This window comes from Scleropages formosus, chromosome 2 (genome assembly GCF_900964775.1).
Source record: "Scleropages formosus chromosome 2, fSclFor1.1, whole genome shotgun sequence".
Lineage (NCBI taxonomy): Eukaryota > Metazoa > Chordata > Actinopteri > Osteoglossiformes > Osteoglossidae > Scleropages > Scleropages formosus.
The window spans coordinates 3,115,697-3,137,820 of NC_041807.1; the positions used below are offsets into that span (position 1 = coordinate 3,115,697).

Genomic DNA, 22,124 nt, shown 5'->3' on the forward strand with positions numbered 1-22,124 from the left:
TTCCCTGCTCATCTCCATCCTTTCATCATTATCACACCTGCCATTATCATAATAATGATTTTCTCACCAATTTAGATTTTTGGCCATTCAAATGCATTTCTAAATTTAATGGTTTTCAGTGTTATTATCTTCAGTAAGGCCCATTTCCCCAGTGGTACCGGGGCTGCGAAAAGCCATAAGAACCAGTCACACTCTGCAGACCAGCTCTGGCTGAGAGGCTCTGAACACTGACATCAGGGAACCATGGGTGACATCATCACAACGCCCAGCCCACACTAACTCTTGTGGTCCATGAAATGAGACACAGCGTCTATCTTCTGTCTCCCGCCCCATTATCACATTTGTACGTGAAGCTGAAAACCTGTCTAGACGATTCGCTGGTCTGCATGGCTGGCTTCACTGCACCACCCACCACAATGTGTGTCTCCACTCAGTGTGCGGCTGCACCTGCAAAGCTCAAAAATGATTTAACTCTGTACTGCCTCCACCCATCGCCCTGCCAGATTCCACCCATCATTCCTTCAGAAAAGCCTTATCCTTGCTTCTCTTGTGATCTGCCTCTATGTCTGCACAGCCGATAAATACTTCCACTGGAGCTTTACCTCTCTTCAAACAATCTAATTTCTGCGTAGGATCCACAGAGTTAACACAGTCTACTCTGCCTTCCTGTGGGTATAGCCCATGCTCTGCTTCCACTCAGGCTTCATAACACAAGTGTCTCCATGCCTTGGAGCTGCAACAAAGATGATCAGTTCAGACGATGGATCCTTGCAGCTATAAGAGGCCCACAGTACTGGCTTGATAAACAATCCTCACTGCTTCAAGTCATGGTGCATGATCAAGAAGTCTGGAAAAATTAAAAGTCAGCCCATCAGGAAGACCCAAGTGTCATTTCAGCTCAAGTCTCCTCTCCACTCCTCTCTCCAGCTCTGTGAGACAGGCATGGAGGACAGCACAGTGTTCAGTATCTATTACTTGTAGAAACACCACTACCTGTACTAGGAGCTCTTAAGAACAATGTTTGCTGAGTTTCAGGCTGTGCTTCTGCTCAAAGCTTTTGCAAGGAGAAATCGATAAAAAAATTCAGAAGTCAGACCCTATGTGAAAGGTTCCCTACAAATATAGGGGGCTACAAACACCTCGATGGGGCCGGACCCACCTGCCGCCCCTCCCGTCTTCTTTAAGTGCTTCTATTTTCCAGTGGAGCACAGAACAAAGCTGTGCCCCCCTGGAGCTCTGACTCCTGGAGCTGTAGACTGAGGCCCGTTTGATCTTGAAGGAAGTAAAGGATTGCCGCCTTCCCAGTGTGGCGTCCTTCCGAAAAAGATTGTGATCTCAATGGTACCTGTCCAGTGAAAATGGAGGTCACCTTGTTGGAGTGCACATAATGGGGGGACTCAGTTGGTTTGCACCTGCAAGCAGCTTATAGCCAGTGGTTTCCAGTGGTTTTTCATGCTAAATCCTCTGAGGTTTCTCCCCTCTGGCCTTTAATCTTAGGACTGACCCATTGTTACAAGCCTGAGACAACATCTGTGCAAGCTGCATGCCATGAGCTTGTGAAGTACAGACGCAAAAGGAACGTGGCAGCCCAGTTTCTGCCTGAAAGCTCATATGTGTAAAGCACACAATGGCTGAAACCACCACTCAGTGGCTGCTTTCCTAACAGATAAGTACATACCGGTCTGATTCTTGCATGCCTGCATTTTGCCACATTATTAACAATAAGTGTGTTGTTTATATTTTCTGTGTGTTTAAGGACATCAACAGCTCTAGGAACATCACACATCCATTAAATAAACTGCTGTCTTCAAGTTAAACTGTGATTCCTGGTTAATAAAACTTAAGCAGTATCTGGGCAGAGCCAAGCATGACTGCATCCCACTGGCTTTGAGGCTTATATACTCTGCTTCTCTTTATCTACTTTCATCTGATTTGTTTATTTCATTTTTCAACATGCTCTTGCTGCTTCCCTGCTCATTCCTGGGCATGAACACTAGCAGAGGAAATAAAGCATAACAATATGATGTGCCTGACAAGGACCGCAGCTCTAGCCTCCCACCTGCATCCCCTGGGAATGTCACTGTGACGAGGTGTCAACTCTGACCTGACTATTGGGGCTGTATTGCAATACACATTACCGGATCTGTTCTGCCTCAGTACTGGGTGGTTCATATGATGGGAGATGACGTAAGTGGACTCTTGTCGTCAGTGAGCTCCATGAAGCTGTCATGGTAAGGATCATGCAAACAAAATAATTTTTTTGCATGTCAGCTGTCTGGAGTATTATCGATTAGCTTATTAACCTCGGGTGCACCAGCACTAAGAGTGATCAAGTGAACACAAAACATGAGGTTTTGCGGCCTTCTTACAAAAGGGAACAATAATAAAAGGGTTTGCATCACACAAGCACCGAATATGGGAAAGCCTTTAATCCCTGTCAACAGCCCCTGACCACACTTCATAGCATGAAACGAGAAGTGCTCCCAAGATAACTTGATCTGTCTGCCTACTTAACGTGGAAGGTTATCCTAATCGTAATCATAAGGGATGCAGTCTTGTTCCTGAGGGAGAGAGAGAGATCGCACCCCGCCAAAACTGCACACAAGACTAATTGGAGGGCTGGTGTATGGTGCAAGGTCTTCCGTGCTTTACTGCCAGGAAACGTTTCCCATGGTTCAGCTTTGGTACAGTATGCAACAGACCACACTGCAGACAATGACAGCCCATATGAAACTAGGAGCACTTATTGATTGAGTTAGCGCTTCAACATTAATGTTTCCAAAGAAGTCAGTGATTTAAATATGCAGGAAACTTTGTGACTCCTGTAACTTGAGAGGTTAACAAAAAACACAACCCTAGATGGAATTCGCACTGGGACCAGCAGGCTCTTGGCTCACCAACACCAAGGACGGTTGCACCCACTCTGCAGCGGTCCGCTTGGCTTCTCGCTCAAAAGAGCGGCGCCCACGTCCCAGCACTGTCATTCAGTTCCTTTACACAGCATTTCCCCCCTCACAAAGCTTGTCACAACATAAAGGAAGCGTCGGGTTGCATTGAGAGATCAAAACCGGGTTTCAACGGTAATCCATAAATACACCTTTAAAAAGGAGGAACATCACTGATTTGTCACTCCGCTGTGGCAGCAAGGCTAAAAATGACGCTAGACAGACAGGTGAGTTATGACGTTGGGAAGAATGTGGCAGGCATTACTATTTCATTCCTGGCCACCTCTCTAGGGGATTTGCAAGAGCAAGACTCCGACTTTGTCCTCTACTCTCTTTCAGTTTGTTCTTCAAGATCTAATGCACATGTGTTCACTACAGATGACGACACTTTTTTACTGTTGATTTTTCAATGTCTGGTCCATGAAGGCAGTGTGTAAAAGTATATCTATTTGTACTCAAAAAAGGTAAGCTAAACAGCTTCTTTTCATCAGTGCCTCAGTTAAGAAATACTAAAGAGCACATGAAAAGAGACGCTGAATTCTGACCTCTAGAAAACCATCATTCCATGAATTTCTCAACTTGCTTAATAGTGTTTTTTTTGTATAAATTGTACCCACTTGATTCTGTTCTCTTCCACTAAGATTTTTCTACAACGTCATTTCTTCTGTATTCTTCACTGCATTTCTTTAAAGATATAGGGATAATAATATACATGGCTTTCTATTAAGAGTTGTTGAATTTCGTGACAGAATCACAGATGAAGCTAAGGCCTTCTCCTTCCATGCTGACATGATGATTTTTAATATATCCTTCTGCAGAATACCAGCATTGCATTGACTCCATTAGAGAAATACTCTATTCTGCTCCACACCAAACAGACGTAAACTCCCTTTTGTGTGGCACATTGCTCCTGTTTAATGAGCTCCAGAGTGTCATTCATGGTAGGAGAAAAGCACCATTAAAAGAACACACCATCGAAGTAAGTGCTGCCTGCCCTCCCTACCAGTGACAGAGTTGCTTGTTAGCTAACATGCTTAAACCACACGGGGCTCCATTCAGACTTGTTGCGTTAAGCTGCGGTTCTTTCTCTGGCAGCTTGCAGATTTCCTTTGAGAAATTTTGCAACAGCAACAGAGTACAGCGCCAATAAATAATATTCAGCTGTGGTCTCCTGCTACAGAGTATGCAGCATCTCGCAGTGGGCCCTCACATCAGCCAGGCTCGAGGAACGCAAATCAGAGGAGATGACGCCTCATTTCCATTAAACGATAAAAGCGGTTTGCCGGGAAGAGATGAACCAATTTAACACAGCTGGCCTGTAGGTCAGCAAGCACCAAAGCAAAATTCGTCTGTACCGCATTTTTTTTTTTACCCATATAAATAAAAACTGCATTTTAAGTTTTAATATCCTGTACAGAAAGATTTGAGTTTATCTCAACCCAATTCTGTTTTTGCTGTAGTATATCACAATGCCTATAGGCACCAAACTGGTTATATAAACAATGAGGGTTTTACTGTTTTTTGAACAGTAAAGGAAACAATGTGCTTCATCATGGGTATATTAAAACCACCAAATTTTTTGGACAAAGGCATATTATGTACTCTCTTAAAGCACCCTCGAAAACCAAAAATGATGACCAACGTTACAATTTAAAAATAAGAGAACTTGTGAATTATAAGATGCACTGAAATAATGAAATAAAATCCCACTGATGTATAACATTCCCTGAAATATGTTAGTTCCTGTTTTGCTTAAATGCCAAGGCAACTAGACAACTAGACCCTGGCCAGTGTCATCTACACTGTTCAGCAAATGCATGCACACCAAGGCAGGGAAAGGAGAAATGTTCCTGAAACTTATAATCATTCAGCGCCAGATCTAAATCTGACTCTGGCGATAAAGGACCAGGCAGGGTCAAACAGCTACGATACTCATACATAATCTGCCAATATTCACAAGTGCCCCCCAGCTCAAAGAATATAAGTGTGCAATCTGAACTGATGGTGGAGGGGACACAAGTTGCCACTCAGAGGCAGACCCTTACCTCATTGGTGTTCCACCGGTGTCTTTCCTTGGGCAGCGAGGAACACTTCGGCAGACATTCAAGCAGCTTTTTGGGCAGGTATATTTTCAAATGTCCATGTTCATCTGAAACAACAGCATGAGACGTCAGCATAGGGTTCAGCGGCATTAGACAAAGTCGTCAGGAACCATGGAAAGCCTGAAGGACACTGCGGCAACAACATTTTTAAACAGCTGTCCACCATGCACTTTCTCAGACTATCTATATATGTGAATAAAAAAAGCTTATATATCAGTACTTTATGTAAACTGGTAGATAAGGCAACTGAGCAAATGCCCTTCAAGGTTATTGAAAAACTATTTGAAATCACAGGCTTCTGCATGTTGTTACGTCAAATCTAGCCTTCCAAGAAAAGGTAGTAATTTCCTTTTTTACAAGTGCCAGCTATGATAAAAACCGGGGATGGGGGTCTGGAAGTGACACATGACTTAGACGTGGCCTAAGGAAGTAGCCAATACAAACATGTGGATTAGCCGACAGGGGGGTGTGAGCAGTGCTGGTGGTAGCGTATGTAATGCTTGCACCTCCGTGTGTGACAGGCAAGTTTTTGGAGGAGAGAGATGCAGCAGGCAGCACACAGACTCTTGCAGCGGATCACACAACTGGTGTGTCACCTGCAAGTGAACTTGCAGCCTGAATTATTTACGCTTTATTTTCGACATTAAAGGTGACGTGCGAAGCTGATGCTCGCTCTCTGAGTTGCGCTGCCGAGATTGTGAACAATCGAAGCCGCGACGCAAACCAGCCCGTGTTGTGTGCCTATGCATGAAACAGGCTTCCTCTGATCCCTCATATTCCTGTTCAACAAAAAAACAACAAAAAAAAATTGACAGGTTGGCTGGTACATCCAGTTTCATTGGAAATGTTCCACAGTCGTCCTCGTTCCCTTTGGCATCGTTCAACTGTGTCACACCAGGCCAGCTACACCGTGCAACGCTGTAATACACAGCTAAACAGAAATATTCCATCCAGAGATCTCTGTAGCTCCTTCTGCCCTGTTGACTCTACCACAGCCAGGAAACCAACTTATGTGACACACAGAGAGCCCTTCCCATGTTCTATATTACAGCTCAGATGACTGAAATAGATACTGTTACTATGAAATCATCACCCAGTACCATGATTTGAGTTCACAGAATTCAATGCTGTTCACCATTTGCTATGCATTGAGACACCATGTCTTGTCTGCAGCGAACAGAAACCACTAAATGCTGACTTGTGATGTAACTAAAATTCAAGATTCAAGAGTTTGTCATGTGTACAGTAAACAGTTTGTTATACCGTACAATGAGATTCTTACTCTGTGAATCCTCTCAGCAGCCTATGACATAAATTATGAGGACATAAGGAAAGAAAAACAAGAAAAACACAAGGAGAACAGAAGGCGTAAATCACAAATTTACAAAAATTACTATTAGTGCAAAAACCCAAGAAATTATGTTATACATGTATCTAAAGTGTGCAGTGCGCAATGTAAACATGGGAGTTGTACATGTGCAAAGTCCTGCAAAATTGTTGTTATTTTTTCATTTAAATCATTTTAAGGAGCTTAACACTGTAAGTGGCTTTGGAGAAAGACATCAGCTGAATAAATGTCAATTTATCCGACTCTCCTACAAAGTGACTTATGTTAGGTCTGTATACCAAGCTACTTAAAATTATTGACTCTTTATAGAACTGGATAATATTTGCTCAAGGTAATTACAACGGGAGGCGGACTCCACCCTTGGTCCTAGGAGTAGAAGATAACAGTTCTAACCATTATGCTACCTGCTGGCCTCCGAAATATTTCAGTACCGTGAAGGAAAGTTCATATGCTGTCTCAGTAACGACTAGTTGCGACCAGTAGTTGGGAAGGTGGCCGGGTTGTACTGTAGCGAGCCAAAGGAGGCCATGGAAATGTGGCTCAAGTCAGACTATGGGACACTGAGGCACAAAGACAGATATCAGAGTGCTTCCCTCAGCACTGAGCTATAAATTGTTTATCATCAAGAAATCTGAACACATGTTCCACGGGCTATTTTACGTGCAGCAGGGCAAATACGTTAACCTCAAATTTAGTCTGTACTTCAGAAAAAACTAAGCCACTACACCTTTTCTTTTGTAAAAATTACTTCTGCATGCTACAGCTTTTCACCTAAAATCTCGCTTTGGCCTCACCACAAAAAGAGACTAAAGCAGAGTGATAAGGATTGTTTCCAAGACCCTCTACTTGAATGATGCTCTCTCTCATGCGCCTATGTAAAAGCTTCCAGTTACCAAAGCATAAATGCCAGTGGATGATAAAGGAACAAGGCAGGCAACTTATTTAGAGGGTAATTAAGGCCAGTCCATATATCTGACTGCCTTTCTTCCTTCATGTCCTTCTTTTCCAGGCTTTTCTTTGGCCGCTCCGTTAGCAAGTGGCTTGGCAGGACCGGCTGAGACGCTGCCATTTACTTTCATTGTTCTGCATTAAGCCAGGCCTTTCAAATTACACCAACACTCACAACTGCAGATTCAGAGTCAAATTTTAATCAGCAGCCTTACTCGCCATCTGCCAAGAGATGCCGATTATGTGCCCGTCCAGCACGATCAGCTGGTGACGTCAATGTTAGCTTCCTAGCTTCCTGTTTGACGTGTAGAACCCCAGCAGTAGCGTATATGAATGCAGCAGCGTTATGCACTGGAAGATGTACATATGGCTACACTCACTGTAATCAGCTATGCATTTATTAATAGATATTCAAAGACAGCAGAATTTCCAATAGTTCAAATAGTGCTGGCGCAGTTAAAAACCAAATTTCTGATTTAGCACTCCTGAGGAATGAGAAGCAGGGCCAGCTGTGAATACATATTAGCCTTTGGATTGAACCTCTCTGTTATGCTGCATTTCCATGTGTAACCCAGTGTCCAACGGTTGATCTGAGGAGATTCTTATTACTTTTTGCCTTTGAAAATATACAAAAAATACACATCAAACCACTTCTTTAAAGTCAATGCCCAGATCTGAAGACTTTGCCTCGGCTTTGGTAATAGGAACACCTTGACTTTCATCTCCAAGGCGCTGTTTACTGCCTCTCTTGGAGAATATGGGGTATGCATGTTAGTTAAATTATGGTTTAACAGGAAGCGAGAATGGTACGACTAGCGTTTCCTTCAAACGTAGTAATTAAGATCGAAGGCAGAAAGGATATTTTGCATTCGGCAAAAAAAAAAAAAAAAGCTTGCACTGATGGCTGTGAGGCTATACGCAAACTACAAGTGAATATGAACTATACACTATTTCAGAGCTGGCTTTGAGGCCAAGGGAAAACAAAATGAGAGGAGCGAGATGAAGAAGGGAACAGGGGAGAAAAAAAAAAAACGTTCGATAGATAATCCTGCCCGGCAGCATGGTGGCAACGACGACTTTGGAGCTAACTAATCGAAGAAGAGAACAGCCAAACGCAGCTCTGTATCGTCCCACAGCGAAAACTGGGACAAGTCTGCAGAGCGAGGCGTTTGCCGCCGTAAGCTATATCCCAGAATGCGGACCTGGAAGAAATTTGGTTGCAAATGGCCTTCACGTGAGATGGGTCAGAGGGCAGATCCAGTGTATTCCCCCTGCAGAAAGTCACAGCAAAGTACCCCAAGAGCCATTGTCTTCAGACTTGGACAGGTGAGAGCCGAGGCCAATGGGCCGATCGGTGACAGGCCAATAAGGGGGAGGTGGTGAAGGAGGTAGATAAAAGTCAAAGTAGGAGAAAACCACAAAGAAAGCAGAGGGGAGGAAGTGACTGATTTGGCAATATAACGGGGCATTTGTGTGGAAACAAAAAAGGTGTGGAATTGATTTCTTTTGTGAGGCACAGGAAAAACGGGGATGACAGACAAGACAAAAAAGGCGCAACGCGGACAGCGTGAGATTCATTTGGAGACTGGGGGCTGGGGGAGTATCGCAGTGCAGTATTGGATTGTTCGCGTACCACCAAAGTAATAGAAAAAGGAAAAATTGCAAAAGATAGAGAAGAAAAGAAAAGTCAGGGGGTAAATTTGTTTGAATTTCCTTCAGACTAAATACCCATCTGGACCATTAGATCCTGCACTTTGTGTTACAAATGTGCTTTTATTGTAGAGGGAACGTTTGGATTGGTGGATTTTTTTGGGCTGTTCCTGTTTCACTTTTTGTTTGTACTTTTATATGCAAATTGACAGATTGAAACAGTCCTCATTGACAAAAATGGAGCCAGAAAAATGTTATAATTCTAGTCTAATGAGCGCAGTTACAGTGTACCCGAGGCAAACAAATACCACGCAGGCTCTCTGGGGGATTACCGTGAATCTGACAACTGTTATTGCTATTATTTGCACGTACGGACTTCTGCTGAATCTGGAGGTCATTTGTTCTGCAGCCAAAATTCACTTGGTTGGTATTTGTTATACTGAATAATTCTGCCTTTTCCTCTACATTTATTCTGGGAAGCGCTGCCTTCAGATCTGTGTTTTACAGCAGGCTTGTACATTTCATTCCCTGCTCAACTGAAAGAAAACCTCGCACATCTGTATTTTGAAATGTCATGCAGTGCTCTGGACCAGGTCCAAAATGTTCGCCTCAGAGCTGATTCCACCTCCGTTGATGACAGAAGTGCTCAAAAAATATCCACTGCAAGAGAATTCAGTTTCCCTCTGTACAGCATTTTTACTGTTTAGATTTTTCAAATAAAAATATAAACACACAGACATTACGTGTCTGGAAGTGTGAAGTGTACGCATACAGTTTTTGTGCACATATGTATAAAATATGAACAACTGCTACAGCTCTGACATTTCACTGTGGGTTAAAAAAAATACTGATAAAATAATGTTATGTTTGTTATACTGATAAAACCCTACTGTTACGTCAAGCATCGCCCCTGCTGACATAGTGAATTTCCGTTCAACAGCAACTTCGCAACACGTCATTAGCATGGGAGGAACACTTGAGCCACTCAATTCTGGAGCCAAAACAGCATGCAAAAATGAGTCAAGAATCGTGACTGTTTTGATACTTTTTTTCAAACCAACTAGAGACATATTCTGAACAGATAATGCAAACATGTAATATTTTTTATTTAACTACCTGCTTCTAAACACAATTTTCTCATAGTATGCATGCATGACTTTTTCTGAAAATCATTCATGGAAACTGTGTGCAATACTGCAGTCCAAGTTTTTATACGTCTCACTGTTTCCAAATTCTATTTTCATAGAGAACTGCTCTTGGTAAAAAGAAGAAAGGCCCAGAAAGGCGTTAACATACCACCCTTGGATACTCGCATTATTGGATCTGGCCTCAAGTCGGTCACGGCTGAACAACTGCAGCTCACTGCCGCTGATCAACGTAGTTCAAGTAAATGTCCTCATGTGCAGCATGTAGGCGCACGCTCCTCGTGCACTGCTCAGCCTGCAAAAGCAGCTTCTTCTTTTGAGAAGCTTAGGAGGTTCTTCATGAGCCTGACCATCTATAAGCAAGTGACAATATCATTCGTGCAACGGCATGAAACCGCACCCCTCTTTTTTCAACAGTCTGACCTCTAAATGATTGGCCAAAAGCTGTCTTCATTGCCTTTTGCTTTTCTCAGTGTTACTTCTTTACTTCACTCTTGCACAGTAGAGCTGAAGCTCCTGGCTGCTCTGCAGGTGCAGAGGAAGGAGACACCTTTTCAAAAGGAGTTTTCCAGGGATGCTGCGACTCTGCCGGTTCAGCAGAGAGTCCGAAGACATGATAAAGCGAATCCCCCAGCCCAACTGGACCAAAAGCATGGAACCCCTTAATGGTCTTGCGCATGGCTGGCTGACTACATCGCGCTGCCAGAGGAAAGAACATTTGTGTCATAGCTGACACTAGTAGCCAGAGCACCTTTTTACATTGTGTCAAATTAGCAGGGTGAACTCTCTTCTTCGACATAAGACATCTTTTTTCAGAAACTAGAAAAAATACAACATTTTATTAAAAATCACCCCATTATTTCATTAAATTTTTACCTTAAAACTGTCAGATCCACATTAAACGCATTTCCATAGAAAAGAAAACAACTAAAGTTCCTGTGAGGCAACTGTCCATTAATTATGAAATTCTCTGCCATAAAACCTCTAAAATGCTGAAAAAGAAACATTTACGTCTCCCAGCAGAGATATTAAGAGGGAAATATGGGATTTTTTTCTTTTTCTCCAAATAAAATGAATGTGACAAGGATGAAGCCTGAGTGTGAAGCAGCTGAGGGAGAAATGGGCCTGAATGTTAATGCATCGCATAGCTGATAAACTTCCATTAAATAATTCCTTCCTGACTGGCATACAAGCACAGGGGCCTCAGCGTGAAGGTGCTCATTAAAGAGGACGAAATGCAGAGCTGTTTATACACATGCATATCTGACTTAGAGGCTCAGATTACAGAAGGACAATCCTGTCAGACGTGTAGATAGTGTTGATAACCATTTGTGGTGAAGGCTTGAGAGTTAAAGAGAGTTACAGGCAGCACAGTGACACAGCGAGTAGCACTGCTGTTTCACAGCACCTGGGTGGTGACAGGATGTGGGTTCGATCCCCGCTCACCGTGTGGAGTTTGCATGTTCTCCCTGTGTCTATGTGGGTTTCCTACAGGTGCTCTGGTTCCCTCCCACAGTCCAAAGACATGCTGTTCTGGTTCCCTTGTAGTGTCTGAGTGACAGAGAGAGAGTGTGTGTGCTCCACTGATGTATGGATGAGTGACCTATTGTAAGTAGTGTATCTAGCAGTGCAAGTCACCTTGGTGAATAAGGTGTGTGGGCGGATTACACTACACAGAGTTCATTGTAAGTCACTTTGGAGAAAAGTGTCTGCTAAATAATGTATGTAAAGGTTGTACATTAAATACAAGGCAGGTGTTTACGCAGATGTACTCCACTACCACGGAGCTTGACATTTAAATGCTTATCATGTCAAAATTAAAAGTGACATCAAGCAATAGATTCTCATTAATACAGCTCAATAAACTGTAATCATTCTTAAAAAAAAAAAAAATTCCTTCCAAGGGAACACAGAGTCTGGGATTTCTTTACTTTTTGACTACTTGTGACACCTCTGTGGAGACTAGCATAATTCAGTAGTCCCATAATTCTCCTTTAGGCTACAAGGCCATTCTGCCATCATAACCCAATACAGGGCAGGTACAATCACAATTTGGTTATATGAACAGACATGATGCACTGAGCCAGATGATCACCTGCCAGTTACCACCTCACCCCTCGTGAGGGCAGAGAACCTAGGCAGGATTACGAAAGGAGATATTTTCACTATGTCTGGACAGCCTCTCACTGTAGAAGGCACCCTTTCTTTAAAATCAAAGAAAGACACATCACAGTGACATATATGAGGTGGTATGCAATTCAACTCCCTCCACAGAAAGATTTTGATATTTTTTTCAATGCTAGCGTCTTAAATTTTTGCTGTCCTTTACACCTGTTACAGCCTGGTCCATCACATACTAAATAACTATACAAAGACTTAAAGAAGCGACATTGCAAACGTAGTGTATTTTCCTCTGTGGGATAACTGGAAATACTGAACGTAAGTATGTATAGTATAGCGTTAATAATGGTTTAATTTGTAATCTGTACGTTGTCAGTTTGAGTCCCAGTTCCAACTTTGTGACATTACTCCTGGTCAAAGTACTTAACCTGAACTGCTGTAATGGTATATACAGCTAAACAAATTAGTAAAAACTTAAGTTCTTTGGCATAAATGAGTCTACAAAGCCACATTATGTATGATCATTTAAAGTCAGAGCTGGCAAACAGAATGGAATATCCGAATGCTAATAGACTAAGTGGCCTTACAAAAGTTAATGGATGTTAATAAACCATGTGTGAGCATTAATATGCTATCATACATAAACCATTAATGTATGCACCTGTGGACATCAAATGGATGCCAAAAATTCACTTTTAAACCATAACTACTGACAAATCAAAGGCCTATTTATTAACAGAATTTCATAACAGGTGTGAATGTGAAGAGCATGATTAAATACTTAATATGTTGTGTTTTGTGTCCTCTGGTTGCTCCCCAGCCCCAGTCCCCAGCATTCCCTGTAGAGCAAAAACCATCCCGTCTAGACTGCAGAGCTGATCGTAGGATTATCACTGGTTTCCCCAAAGCTCACAGTTTAGGACTTTTACAGCATCTGTCATGCTGGCTTATACCAGGCCATGCTCCAGAGGCCAGGATGGCTACCCAAGCCTGAGAGTTGAGACACAAATGCATCCCAAATCAATAACGCCCCCAAAAGCCCTCTGCCACCTGTGTCATTCGAGCTAATGTTTCTTAAGACTGGGGTACTGTTCGCCAGCGACAAATAACAAACTTTTCAACATTTGAAAAAACACAGGGCACTAACTCTTTCTGAAAAAGTCAATGCTAAATTAACACAAAAATACCACACACAAACATGGATACAGTATGGAATTATGATACAATTTAAAAATACTTCCACATTTAAGTGTCTGGTACTGATTTCTGTGGGTATTGATTGGTCAGCTCATATGTCTGAAGAACTGCAATGCTATTAGAAAAAGAAAAGCAACCTCTTCCAAGGCTCCAAGAGAACAACAGGTCTTTTTCCTCCTCCATTCAACTTCCAATTCAAATGAATATACCTCACTTCTCAATCTTGACAGCTCCATCTTTGGTTTGGTGTTCAATTCTACAACTGAATTCAATCAATACCAATTTAATCTGGGGTCCCCTACTGTACCCACTAAGCTATAGCTTCTTTATGTACTGCTTCTTCCACTGCTTCCTGCAGCAAAATACTTGATGCAGTGTTTAAAATGGACCACTAGACAGAGAATGAAGTACAAATAAGTTAAACTGGACCATATTTACCGCATGGACCCGTGAGCCACAGAAGTGAACTACGGGTTCAGGCATGAAACCCAGTGGACATTCAGCTTTCATTTGAGGACAAGGTGGCTGAATGTTACTGTGTTTTTTTTTGCGTTCAGACAGGTATTTCCCCGTGTAACCAAGACAAAACCCCCAAAATTTTAAAAACTGAATCAAGCTTCTGCGTCACACAACAGTGGAAAAAGCAGTTCACAAAGAAGCTGCAGCTGTGCATTCGATGTGGCAGATGTGAAACCTGACATCATTGTTACTGCATAAATAAGAAGATCACAATGCTAAAAGACACAAATCAGAGTCACCAGAGAACAACCAGGATGCACAAACTGCATGCATGCAAACATGTGGGAAGCATCTGCAGAAATATCCAAAATGCAGAGGCATGCTCACATGGACCATGAGGGGTAGCAAGAAAATTAGAGTGAATGACACAAAGGCATGCAAGAAGATACTGAAGACACATGTGGTCTCAACTGAAGAGTGTGACCAAGGAATTCTGAATTTTTCTGTGAGCATCACACCCTGACACAACTGTATCAGCCATTAACACTGCCACGAACTCACCGCTGTTTTCTTCCCTAGAGAACTGACAGGTCGATTTAAACAACAAATCAGACCTAACCAACATGTAATAACTGAAATGCTCACAAACAGAACAGACCAGACCAGGTTCAGTATCACAAACTTTACTATCCTTGCTCTGCCCACCACTGAAAATCAACACTGTGACTTAGAGGTCTGGATCAACATTCCCCCAATGAAGGAAAAAAATGAAACTGTTTCTGGTGTCTGTCTTAGAATGGCTTAAACCTAAACAGCATGACTAACAGAGACAGACGAAAGGTGTCCAGCCCAGCACTGGCACAAATGTGGAAGGGTCAGAACCTCAGTACAGGTCTGCTCATTACATATTCTGCAGTGGACCCACACCCACATTATCTCCGGCTATGGCAGGTTGTGGACCTTCACCTGTGCTGTGAGAAAGACATCTGCTGCCACACACAATCCCCACACCAAAATATTTACAATCCTACCACACTCCAGTGCTCATGGGACTCAAGCGCCGCTTTGCTTATAAAACACCTCTGATTATTTTGTCATCTCAATTAGTGTTATTTCCTTTAATTAAAATGATGTTGGAGGCTAAGCCGTCGTGCTGCACACTTGCTACATGCTTCCGAACGAACCCGCGGCAGATGACACAGCAGAAGAGCGTGATTTCTGTTCTGCTGCCGGGGAGAGCAAATTGAATAGCATCATATTTCCACTGAAGTAAAAGCCTGATTTTCAAAGGCTCCTGAGGCCAACTTTTTCTTGTCTAGTGACTTCTGGCACGAAGTATATCAATAAAAAGCAGTTTTATGTGTTTATTTAGTGGCGTAAAATGGAAAAAAGATATTGAATTGTTTAACGGTAATGATGCAGAAATGATGTGCCAGCACTAAAGAAGGATGCTGGTGTAGGGCATAAAACATATAACTGCAGGAGTTACATGTAAGCAGGCCTTGTGGCTGCCTTCAAAACTGGATAAAAACAGCATATAATATCCTTTTTCACTGGTGTTGCAAGCCAAGTGGAAGGCAGTGGGGGCTGGGGGCAGTGAGCTAGAATAGACTGACTTCACGGTGGCTAACAGGGCTTAAGACCTAGACACAGTGAAATGAAGGCAATGGAACAAAGTCAATGAATCGACCAATTTGGGGGGGGGAGAGAGAGAGAGAAAGGGCGGGCTCAGTCTGTAAACATGCCTCCAATTGATCGTCAGCTGTAAATTGTGATTATCCTACCAAGGTAGCCACAGAGTCACCTGCCGTGGCAAAATGAAATTTAGCCGTTTCCAGGCATAGACCCACTACTCTCTTGTTGGAGACTGAATCTGAACCACAATATTTTTTGGCAGAACATAACGGTCACTGTTAAGAAGCTGCAGTGGAGTGGGGGACATGGTATTGGCAGGGGGATCTGCAGTCAAAGACAATTTGTACAGAATCCTTAGATGCTCAGCTCTGGCACAAACTCTTCCTCATTACCCTGTGTGTAAACTGCTGTGTGTAAAGACGACAGCCAGCTTGCTAGGGAGTGGGAAGGGCATGCCATGCCTTCAAGGTGTCTTTCCATTAATTCAGCCTGAACCAGTGCAAGTCTGACAACATGTGGGAAAAAAAAATTACACTGAAACCAAATTAAAAAATAAGTTGTTCTTTGATGGAAGAAAAACAACATTTCATCCAAATTATTTGTTTGGTATCCAACTGACAAAATCTCATTTCTAGGAAGTTGGCTGCTTTTCTGAACTTGGCTTCTGTCTACGTAAGACTATGTGGTGCAGGAAATACTGTTGCTGTAATAAAAATATTTTAAAGGCTGTGGCAATCACCCTCACTATACCTCTTCTCTGTCCCTCCCTGTACACCAGGGACCTCCAACGCTGTCTATCACAGGGAGGCTCAGCACACAGCAAGGAAAAACCCACATCTCACAGGTGAGCAAGCGGGCAGTCCAATCACTGTCGACCCTCACACCTTTTAGCATGAAGCATCCGCTATACCGACTGCAGCTCAATTTCCAGGACACCTCAAACATGCTGAAGTGCGCCCCTTAAGATGTGTCAAATCCTCAAACAGGCAGGGAAATAAAAGAATAATGCTAGAGCAGTGAAGTGGATGTTAATATCACAGAAACACACGGACAGGCAAGACACTTCATTATCTTGATCAACCAATTTGTCAGTAATGGTTAAAGTACACAGTGAATTGATTAGTCATGACAACATGACGCTACTTCCAAACACCAACACATACCACAGAGAATCATTGTGATGAATAAATGTAATTTGCAATGGATCTAAATGGGCCCAGAAGCCTTTCTTAAAAAATAAAATAAACTATGAATTTAAAAATTGAGTACAGTATTTGACTGAATGAAACATTTGTCATTCTAAAGCTAATCTTACCAGAAAAAAAAAAAAAAAATAAAAAAAAAAAATCAGAATGTGTTTTGCAGTACGGCAGCATAAAAGTGCCACTAGAGTTGTTGTATTAGGAAAAAAAAGACAGATCAATTGAGCTTGAAAAATATCTAACTACTGTTTGAGATTAATTTCAAATGTACTGCTGTAACGGGTCAATAGGTATTTGAAAATGAAAAGTAGGCTAGAAAAAGGTTGAGAAAACCACATAGGTGGCCATTGTGGGTTTTTGGATAAATGATTAGTTTGTTCAACATTTAACTTCCTTTTAAAGACCAACCTTGGGTGATTGTGAGGAAAACAAGCAAAGAAACTGTCAGGGTTAAATTAAAGTGTCGCTGTTTGTTTGTTTGTTTTTACCTCAGGTCTTACCCTCAGCCCCTGTCTGCAACCTTTGAAAATGACTCTCAGTTCATGACAAACACTTCTGATATTGACCGCATGCTCCTGTGAACTGGACAATTCAATCAAAAAGAGCCACTTGCAAGAATGGCTTCCAAGGGGGGGGGGGGATGGGGTGTAGGCAGGAGAATGAAAATCACAGCAAAGTAAATAAATGAAATCGATGAATGAATAATAGATCACCCTCAGGCACCAGCCCCTTTCGAGCAACGCCACGGGATGCAGTATTAATAAGCAGCTCTTACTGTTCATCTCCGTGTCATCACTGACACCCTTAGGAGGAGCGTGGCCGGCATAACCGACGGCCGATCTGTACATTCGATCCGGATTACGTATTCTCTTCAGTCCTTCGGGAAGCAGGAGAAGAGCAGAAGAGGAGGAAGAAGAAGAAGAAGAAATAACCTAGAAGTCTTTTCCCCATTCCATAATGGTTCAGCAGGTTGTTTTGTCAACCATATTCCATGCACAAATAAAACTGAATTCTGTCAAAAAAAGTTTAAAAGCAACAGAGGAAGCTCTGAGTCTCTGCACCATTCCCATGTACAGTGCCATGCATCTCAACGTTCTTGACAACCACCACCCTCCTCCAACCCACCAGCACTACCTGAAACCTTGCTTCTCCTGTAACCAACTGCTCCTCATCCTCACTCCACCACCACGACAGCAGCCACAATGTGTTTAAAAGGATCATTGGCCCTAATGAACTCTCCTGGGGCCGTGGGAAAAAGTTATTTCATTAGCAAGCTTTCCTGCTAAAAGGCAGCGTCAGGGAACCAGATGATATGTGGTGGTGGCTTGCACCTGAACACTTGTGGCTCACACCACCACCTGAAGTGTGCAAACCTTTTGACCCCCCCAAATAAACACCTTGAGTGGGGTTAGCCTCCTTTTTAAGGAGAAATGATCTGCTCTCTCCTGTTGAAACTATTCTCAATTCTGTGAAAATGCATAAGAGACTCCAAGAAAGATCATTTTAATGAAAACGCAGGAACTCTGAAAATACCCAAAGTAACATGATTTGTCAGCATCCTGGTGGTCAACCATGTCTCACAAAAAAAAAAAAATCCTTTTTTTGTAGAGTGTTAAACTTATGTGTCCCTCTCTCCTGCTGTAGCTATTTTGCAGACCATGATTCATTTGCCAAAGACAGAGACATCTAACAAGGACCATGTAGTGAGCCGTCTGGCCCACTGTATCCCCGTCATCCAACTAATGCAGGTCGATGGGCGCTTCATTTCTGGTTAGCTGGATCAGTCCATGAAATCAATCCTAAAGGCAGGAGAGGCTCGTTAAAGGACTGATCTGCCTCAGCAGCCCAGATGGAGGAGCAAGACTTTCATCTATTTCTGCCCTCTTAATTCAATTAAAATGAGCAAAATCCCAAGCCAGACTCCACAAAGTGCAAGTTTAGTTGTCATGATTTTGGGCCTAAACAGATATTTCGACAGTTTTCTTTGTGCACCAACAGACACTGGACTTGACACGTACATTAATTACACATTTGAAAACAATATTCTGCAAATTTAGAATAAATAAAATAAAAGCATGTTTGGCTCTTATTCCACAGCTGCTTGCTGATCCCTCAATGAACTAAGAGATATAGGAAAAGGCAGAATGTAGATGACTTACACTAAACACACAAGTTGTCAGTCACCTTGGATAAAAGCATAAGGCAGACAAATGAATTAAGAAATACATACTCTATCTTTGTTAAGCACATCGTGTCTTGGGGGAGAAAACAGAACTCTCAGAGCCCTCCTTTCACAGTGAGCTGTGGTGCACCCTGGGATTGATCAGAGGCAAAAAAACGTAGGTAGGAATCCCAACACGAAGTAAGCAATAGAAGTGGACAGCTGTGTTTACATTACCTTGCCCTCTGTTCTCTATTCCATCCATGTGCCAAAGGAATTTAAACAGACCCTAGGAGCACATTTACGGAATCTGCCACTGCGTGGCAAGCACCGAGGTGCCCTGTACCACTCGGGAACCCGCTAGGCGTGGAGGTGGGGTCACAGTGTTTACGTGGAGGCACGCGCCATGGGCTCTTCCTCCGACAGCGCTCTCGAGAATCCCCCTGCAAAAGCTCCCACCGCTCAAGTCAGGGTTTCTACAAAGCTCTTGGCAACTGGGAGCAAAGAACACTAAGCCTGTGTTTCTATTGTCGAAACTCATGTGTATGTGCCCGTTGTGCGTGTGTGGGCATGCTTATTTGTCATGAGGTTTTAAATTACCATTAGAGAAAAGTCCCTTTTGTATTTAATTTAAAGGATTTTTTAAAGTTGCCATGTTCCGTTCGAGCTGAAAATGTGTGCGATTTAGGGTGAATATCAACAGCTCCATATCGCCCCCATGTGGACACACGGTTTTCCAACATATATATATATATATATATATATATATATATATATTTTTTTTTTTTTAACCGGCGCGCTTAAAACTTTTTGTCCTTAAAGGTTTTACTACGGCAAGGGTTTCAGAAAAAAATCCCTCAAGAGAAGTTAATGGTTTGCGAAATAAACACAACTTGCTTTACGTCAAAACGCAGCCGCTAATTAAAAGGATCCTGCATTAACGAAGGCGTTTCCAATTTCAATGATTAAGCCATACAAACTTAGCATTTCGGCCAAACAAAACCTAATGTTACCCTAGTTATGGAGGAAGCACACGTCACATTCTCTCTCGCCGCCGCTGCAGCCCTAACTTAGCCTTAGGTGCGCTCGATAGAATTTTACGGCGACTACCTGACGCACAGTGAGTTAATTAAGGGCGCGCAGCGGCGTCCGGTCCCGCGGAGACGCGCGCGCCTCATCCCTCTGCCTCCACCTTCTGGTCAGTGTACAAAGCAGGCAGCACGAAGGGCCAACTCACCGGCGATGGTGCTCGCTGAACGCTCCGTAAAAACTGGCTTTCCGCGCCCGTATGAGACTCACCTTAATAGACTATAGGAAGTGCGCAGAGACCTGGCAGAGAGACAGCCCGCACCACTTAGGAGCGCGAAATAAAACTAGAAAACAAAGTTGCACATCACTTCTGGCACCTTTCTCATTATTATTACTCTGATTCAAAAGTTCCAATCACATTTAGAAAAAGGAACGAGACACACGGTTATGTCAGCCAGCGTACGTTAATTGCTCCTGCATTATATTCAAAGTATTAGTTGTAGAAGCCAGTTTGAATTCGTACATTTCCGGGCGAATTAATTTCCCTCCAGTTCGCCCGGCGTGACACGCGAGGCCAGGCGCCGCGCGCACGTGGACCACTGACTGAGCGCGTGTCGGCGCGAGGTCACAGTGTCACACACAGCTTCTCCCTGCACGCGCGTTTGCTGCTATGGACACTTTGTAACGAGCGCTGTCACGCGCAACTATTTTCATTGTTATTTCGGCAGAACATTCGGGTTAATTTCATTCACCTAAACTTAAATCCTAGCCACTGCTCCGTCATAGGGGTTAAGACAAATTCTGAGCGACACCACTGAATAACTTAAGTTCATTCGCGCAGTTTATCTATGTATTCCGCTTCGTTTTGTTTTTAAAAGAATCTAGAGCTGCTCCATCATGGGTGTCCATAAAAATCACACGGAATCTTGAGCCGAAAATAAACCGCGTTTGTTAAATACACGATAAACATAAACCGCTACTGTCCGCGGCAAGCAAGGCGAGGTGCCTGCTGCTCCTCTCCGTGGTCGGGAGCCGAGAGGAACCTCCGGGGAAAACTGACATTTGAGACATTTTAACCCGAAGGCGGTGCTCGGGCTGTCCGGAGAGCGGCTGTTTGTGTGGAGGAATTCCGCTCCACACAGGACCGTCTCCAGGTCCGACGGCTCCGGACACACCGCTTCACACACACAGCCAGCATCTCTCACACGCAACACACTACACACTCGGCACCGTCCGCCTGGCGACTGTGTGTCAACTGTGAGCGGCCCAGTCAGCGATGCATAGGAGAGGGGCGCCCTCGCTGCAGACATAAAAGCGACCGAATTGCGAACAAGCCGTGTGAAACGGGAATGTTTTCAGAGCCCGGTTCTTCAGCTACCTCAGAGCTAGCTAGCTAGGCTAAATAACCTCATCGTTTGCCATTCACCGCGTACGCCGGACCAACAACCGCTTTAACAGACCCACAAAACTCGTGTTCTCCCCTTCCCGACTCTATGCTTGAAAGAAAATACATTTTACTGTAATAAAAATGGAAAAAACCAATCCCGTTATTTCTCTCCTACCTTCCGGCTTGTTTTCGGCAGCCATTTCCCCTCCGCGCGCCACATCCTCCTCCTCCTCCTCGCGACCGGGGGGACCGCGCGCGTGCACGGCGAGGACAGCTGAAGGAGGGGTGCGGTGGGCAGCGGGTGGGTCCGAAGAAAGCATGGCTGTCATTGGTTCAAAACAGAATGATTGACAGTAAGCATGTGAAATGGACTGTGAATTTACTAGTGTCCCCCCCCCCCGCATATCTGGCTCAGTGTGTCATTGGTCAGAATGTAATATTTAGGGACACCTTGACGAGCTTTCGGCCAATAGGAGCCATCGTACCCGAGTCGTGCTCCAGAGGCTGTCAGCGTTCCGTCACTGATTTTGAATTTATTTAAGAGGCTGAATGCGCGTCTCTCATGTGCTGCGCTCTGATATTATTTACTACATTCTCACGCTGGGAAATTCACAGTTAAAGAGTCGAAATGAAGCTTGTTTTGGGACCGACCGTCTCAAATACTACTAATTTACTGGACTGAAACGCGTTTATGAAACGTTCAGGAGATGAAAAAGGCCATCCACAATGGTGAAAGAAGAAGGGCTTCATTTATAATTGTCTGCTGCAGATTCATAATATATATTGGCCTTTCAT

At 43.3% G+C, this 22,124-nt stretch overlaps 1 protein-coding gene across 13 annotated transcripts in view; it reads right to left on the reverse strand.

The window, feature by feature from the left end:
• camta1b (calmodulin binding transcription activator 1b) overlaps window positions 1-21,590 on the reverse strand; it is a 292,596-nt gene extending 271,006 nt beyond the window's left edge. For 12 of the 13 annotated variants that reach the window (XM_018758623.2, XM_029246426.1, XM_018758621.2 and 9 more), the window contains exons 1-3: window positions 21,505-21,590; window positions 17,528-17,629; window positions 4,991-5,094 (exon numbers count right to left, since the gene is read on the reverse strand). In XM_018758623.2, the coding sequence (XP_018614139.2) occupies window positions 4,991-5,094; window positions 17,528-17,629; window positions 21,505-21,529 (231 nt within the window). In that variant the 5' untranslated portion in view covers window positions 21,530-21,590. The remainder of the gene's footprint in view (window positions 1-4,990; window positions 5,095-17,527; window positions 17,630-21,504) is intronic. The other variant, XM_018758617.2, reaches the window with a different exon arrangement.
• Between the last annotated feature and the right edge of the window lie 534 nt (window positions 21,591-22,124).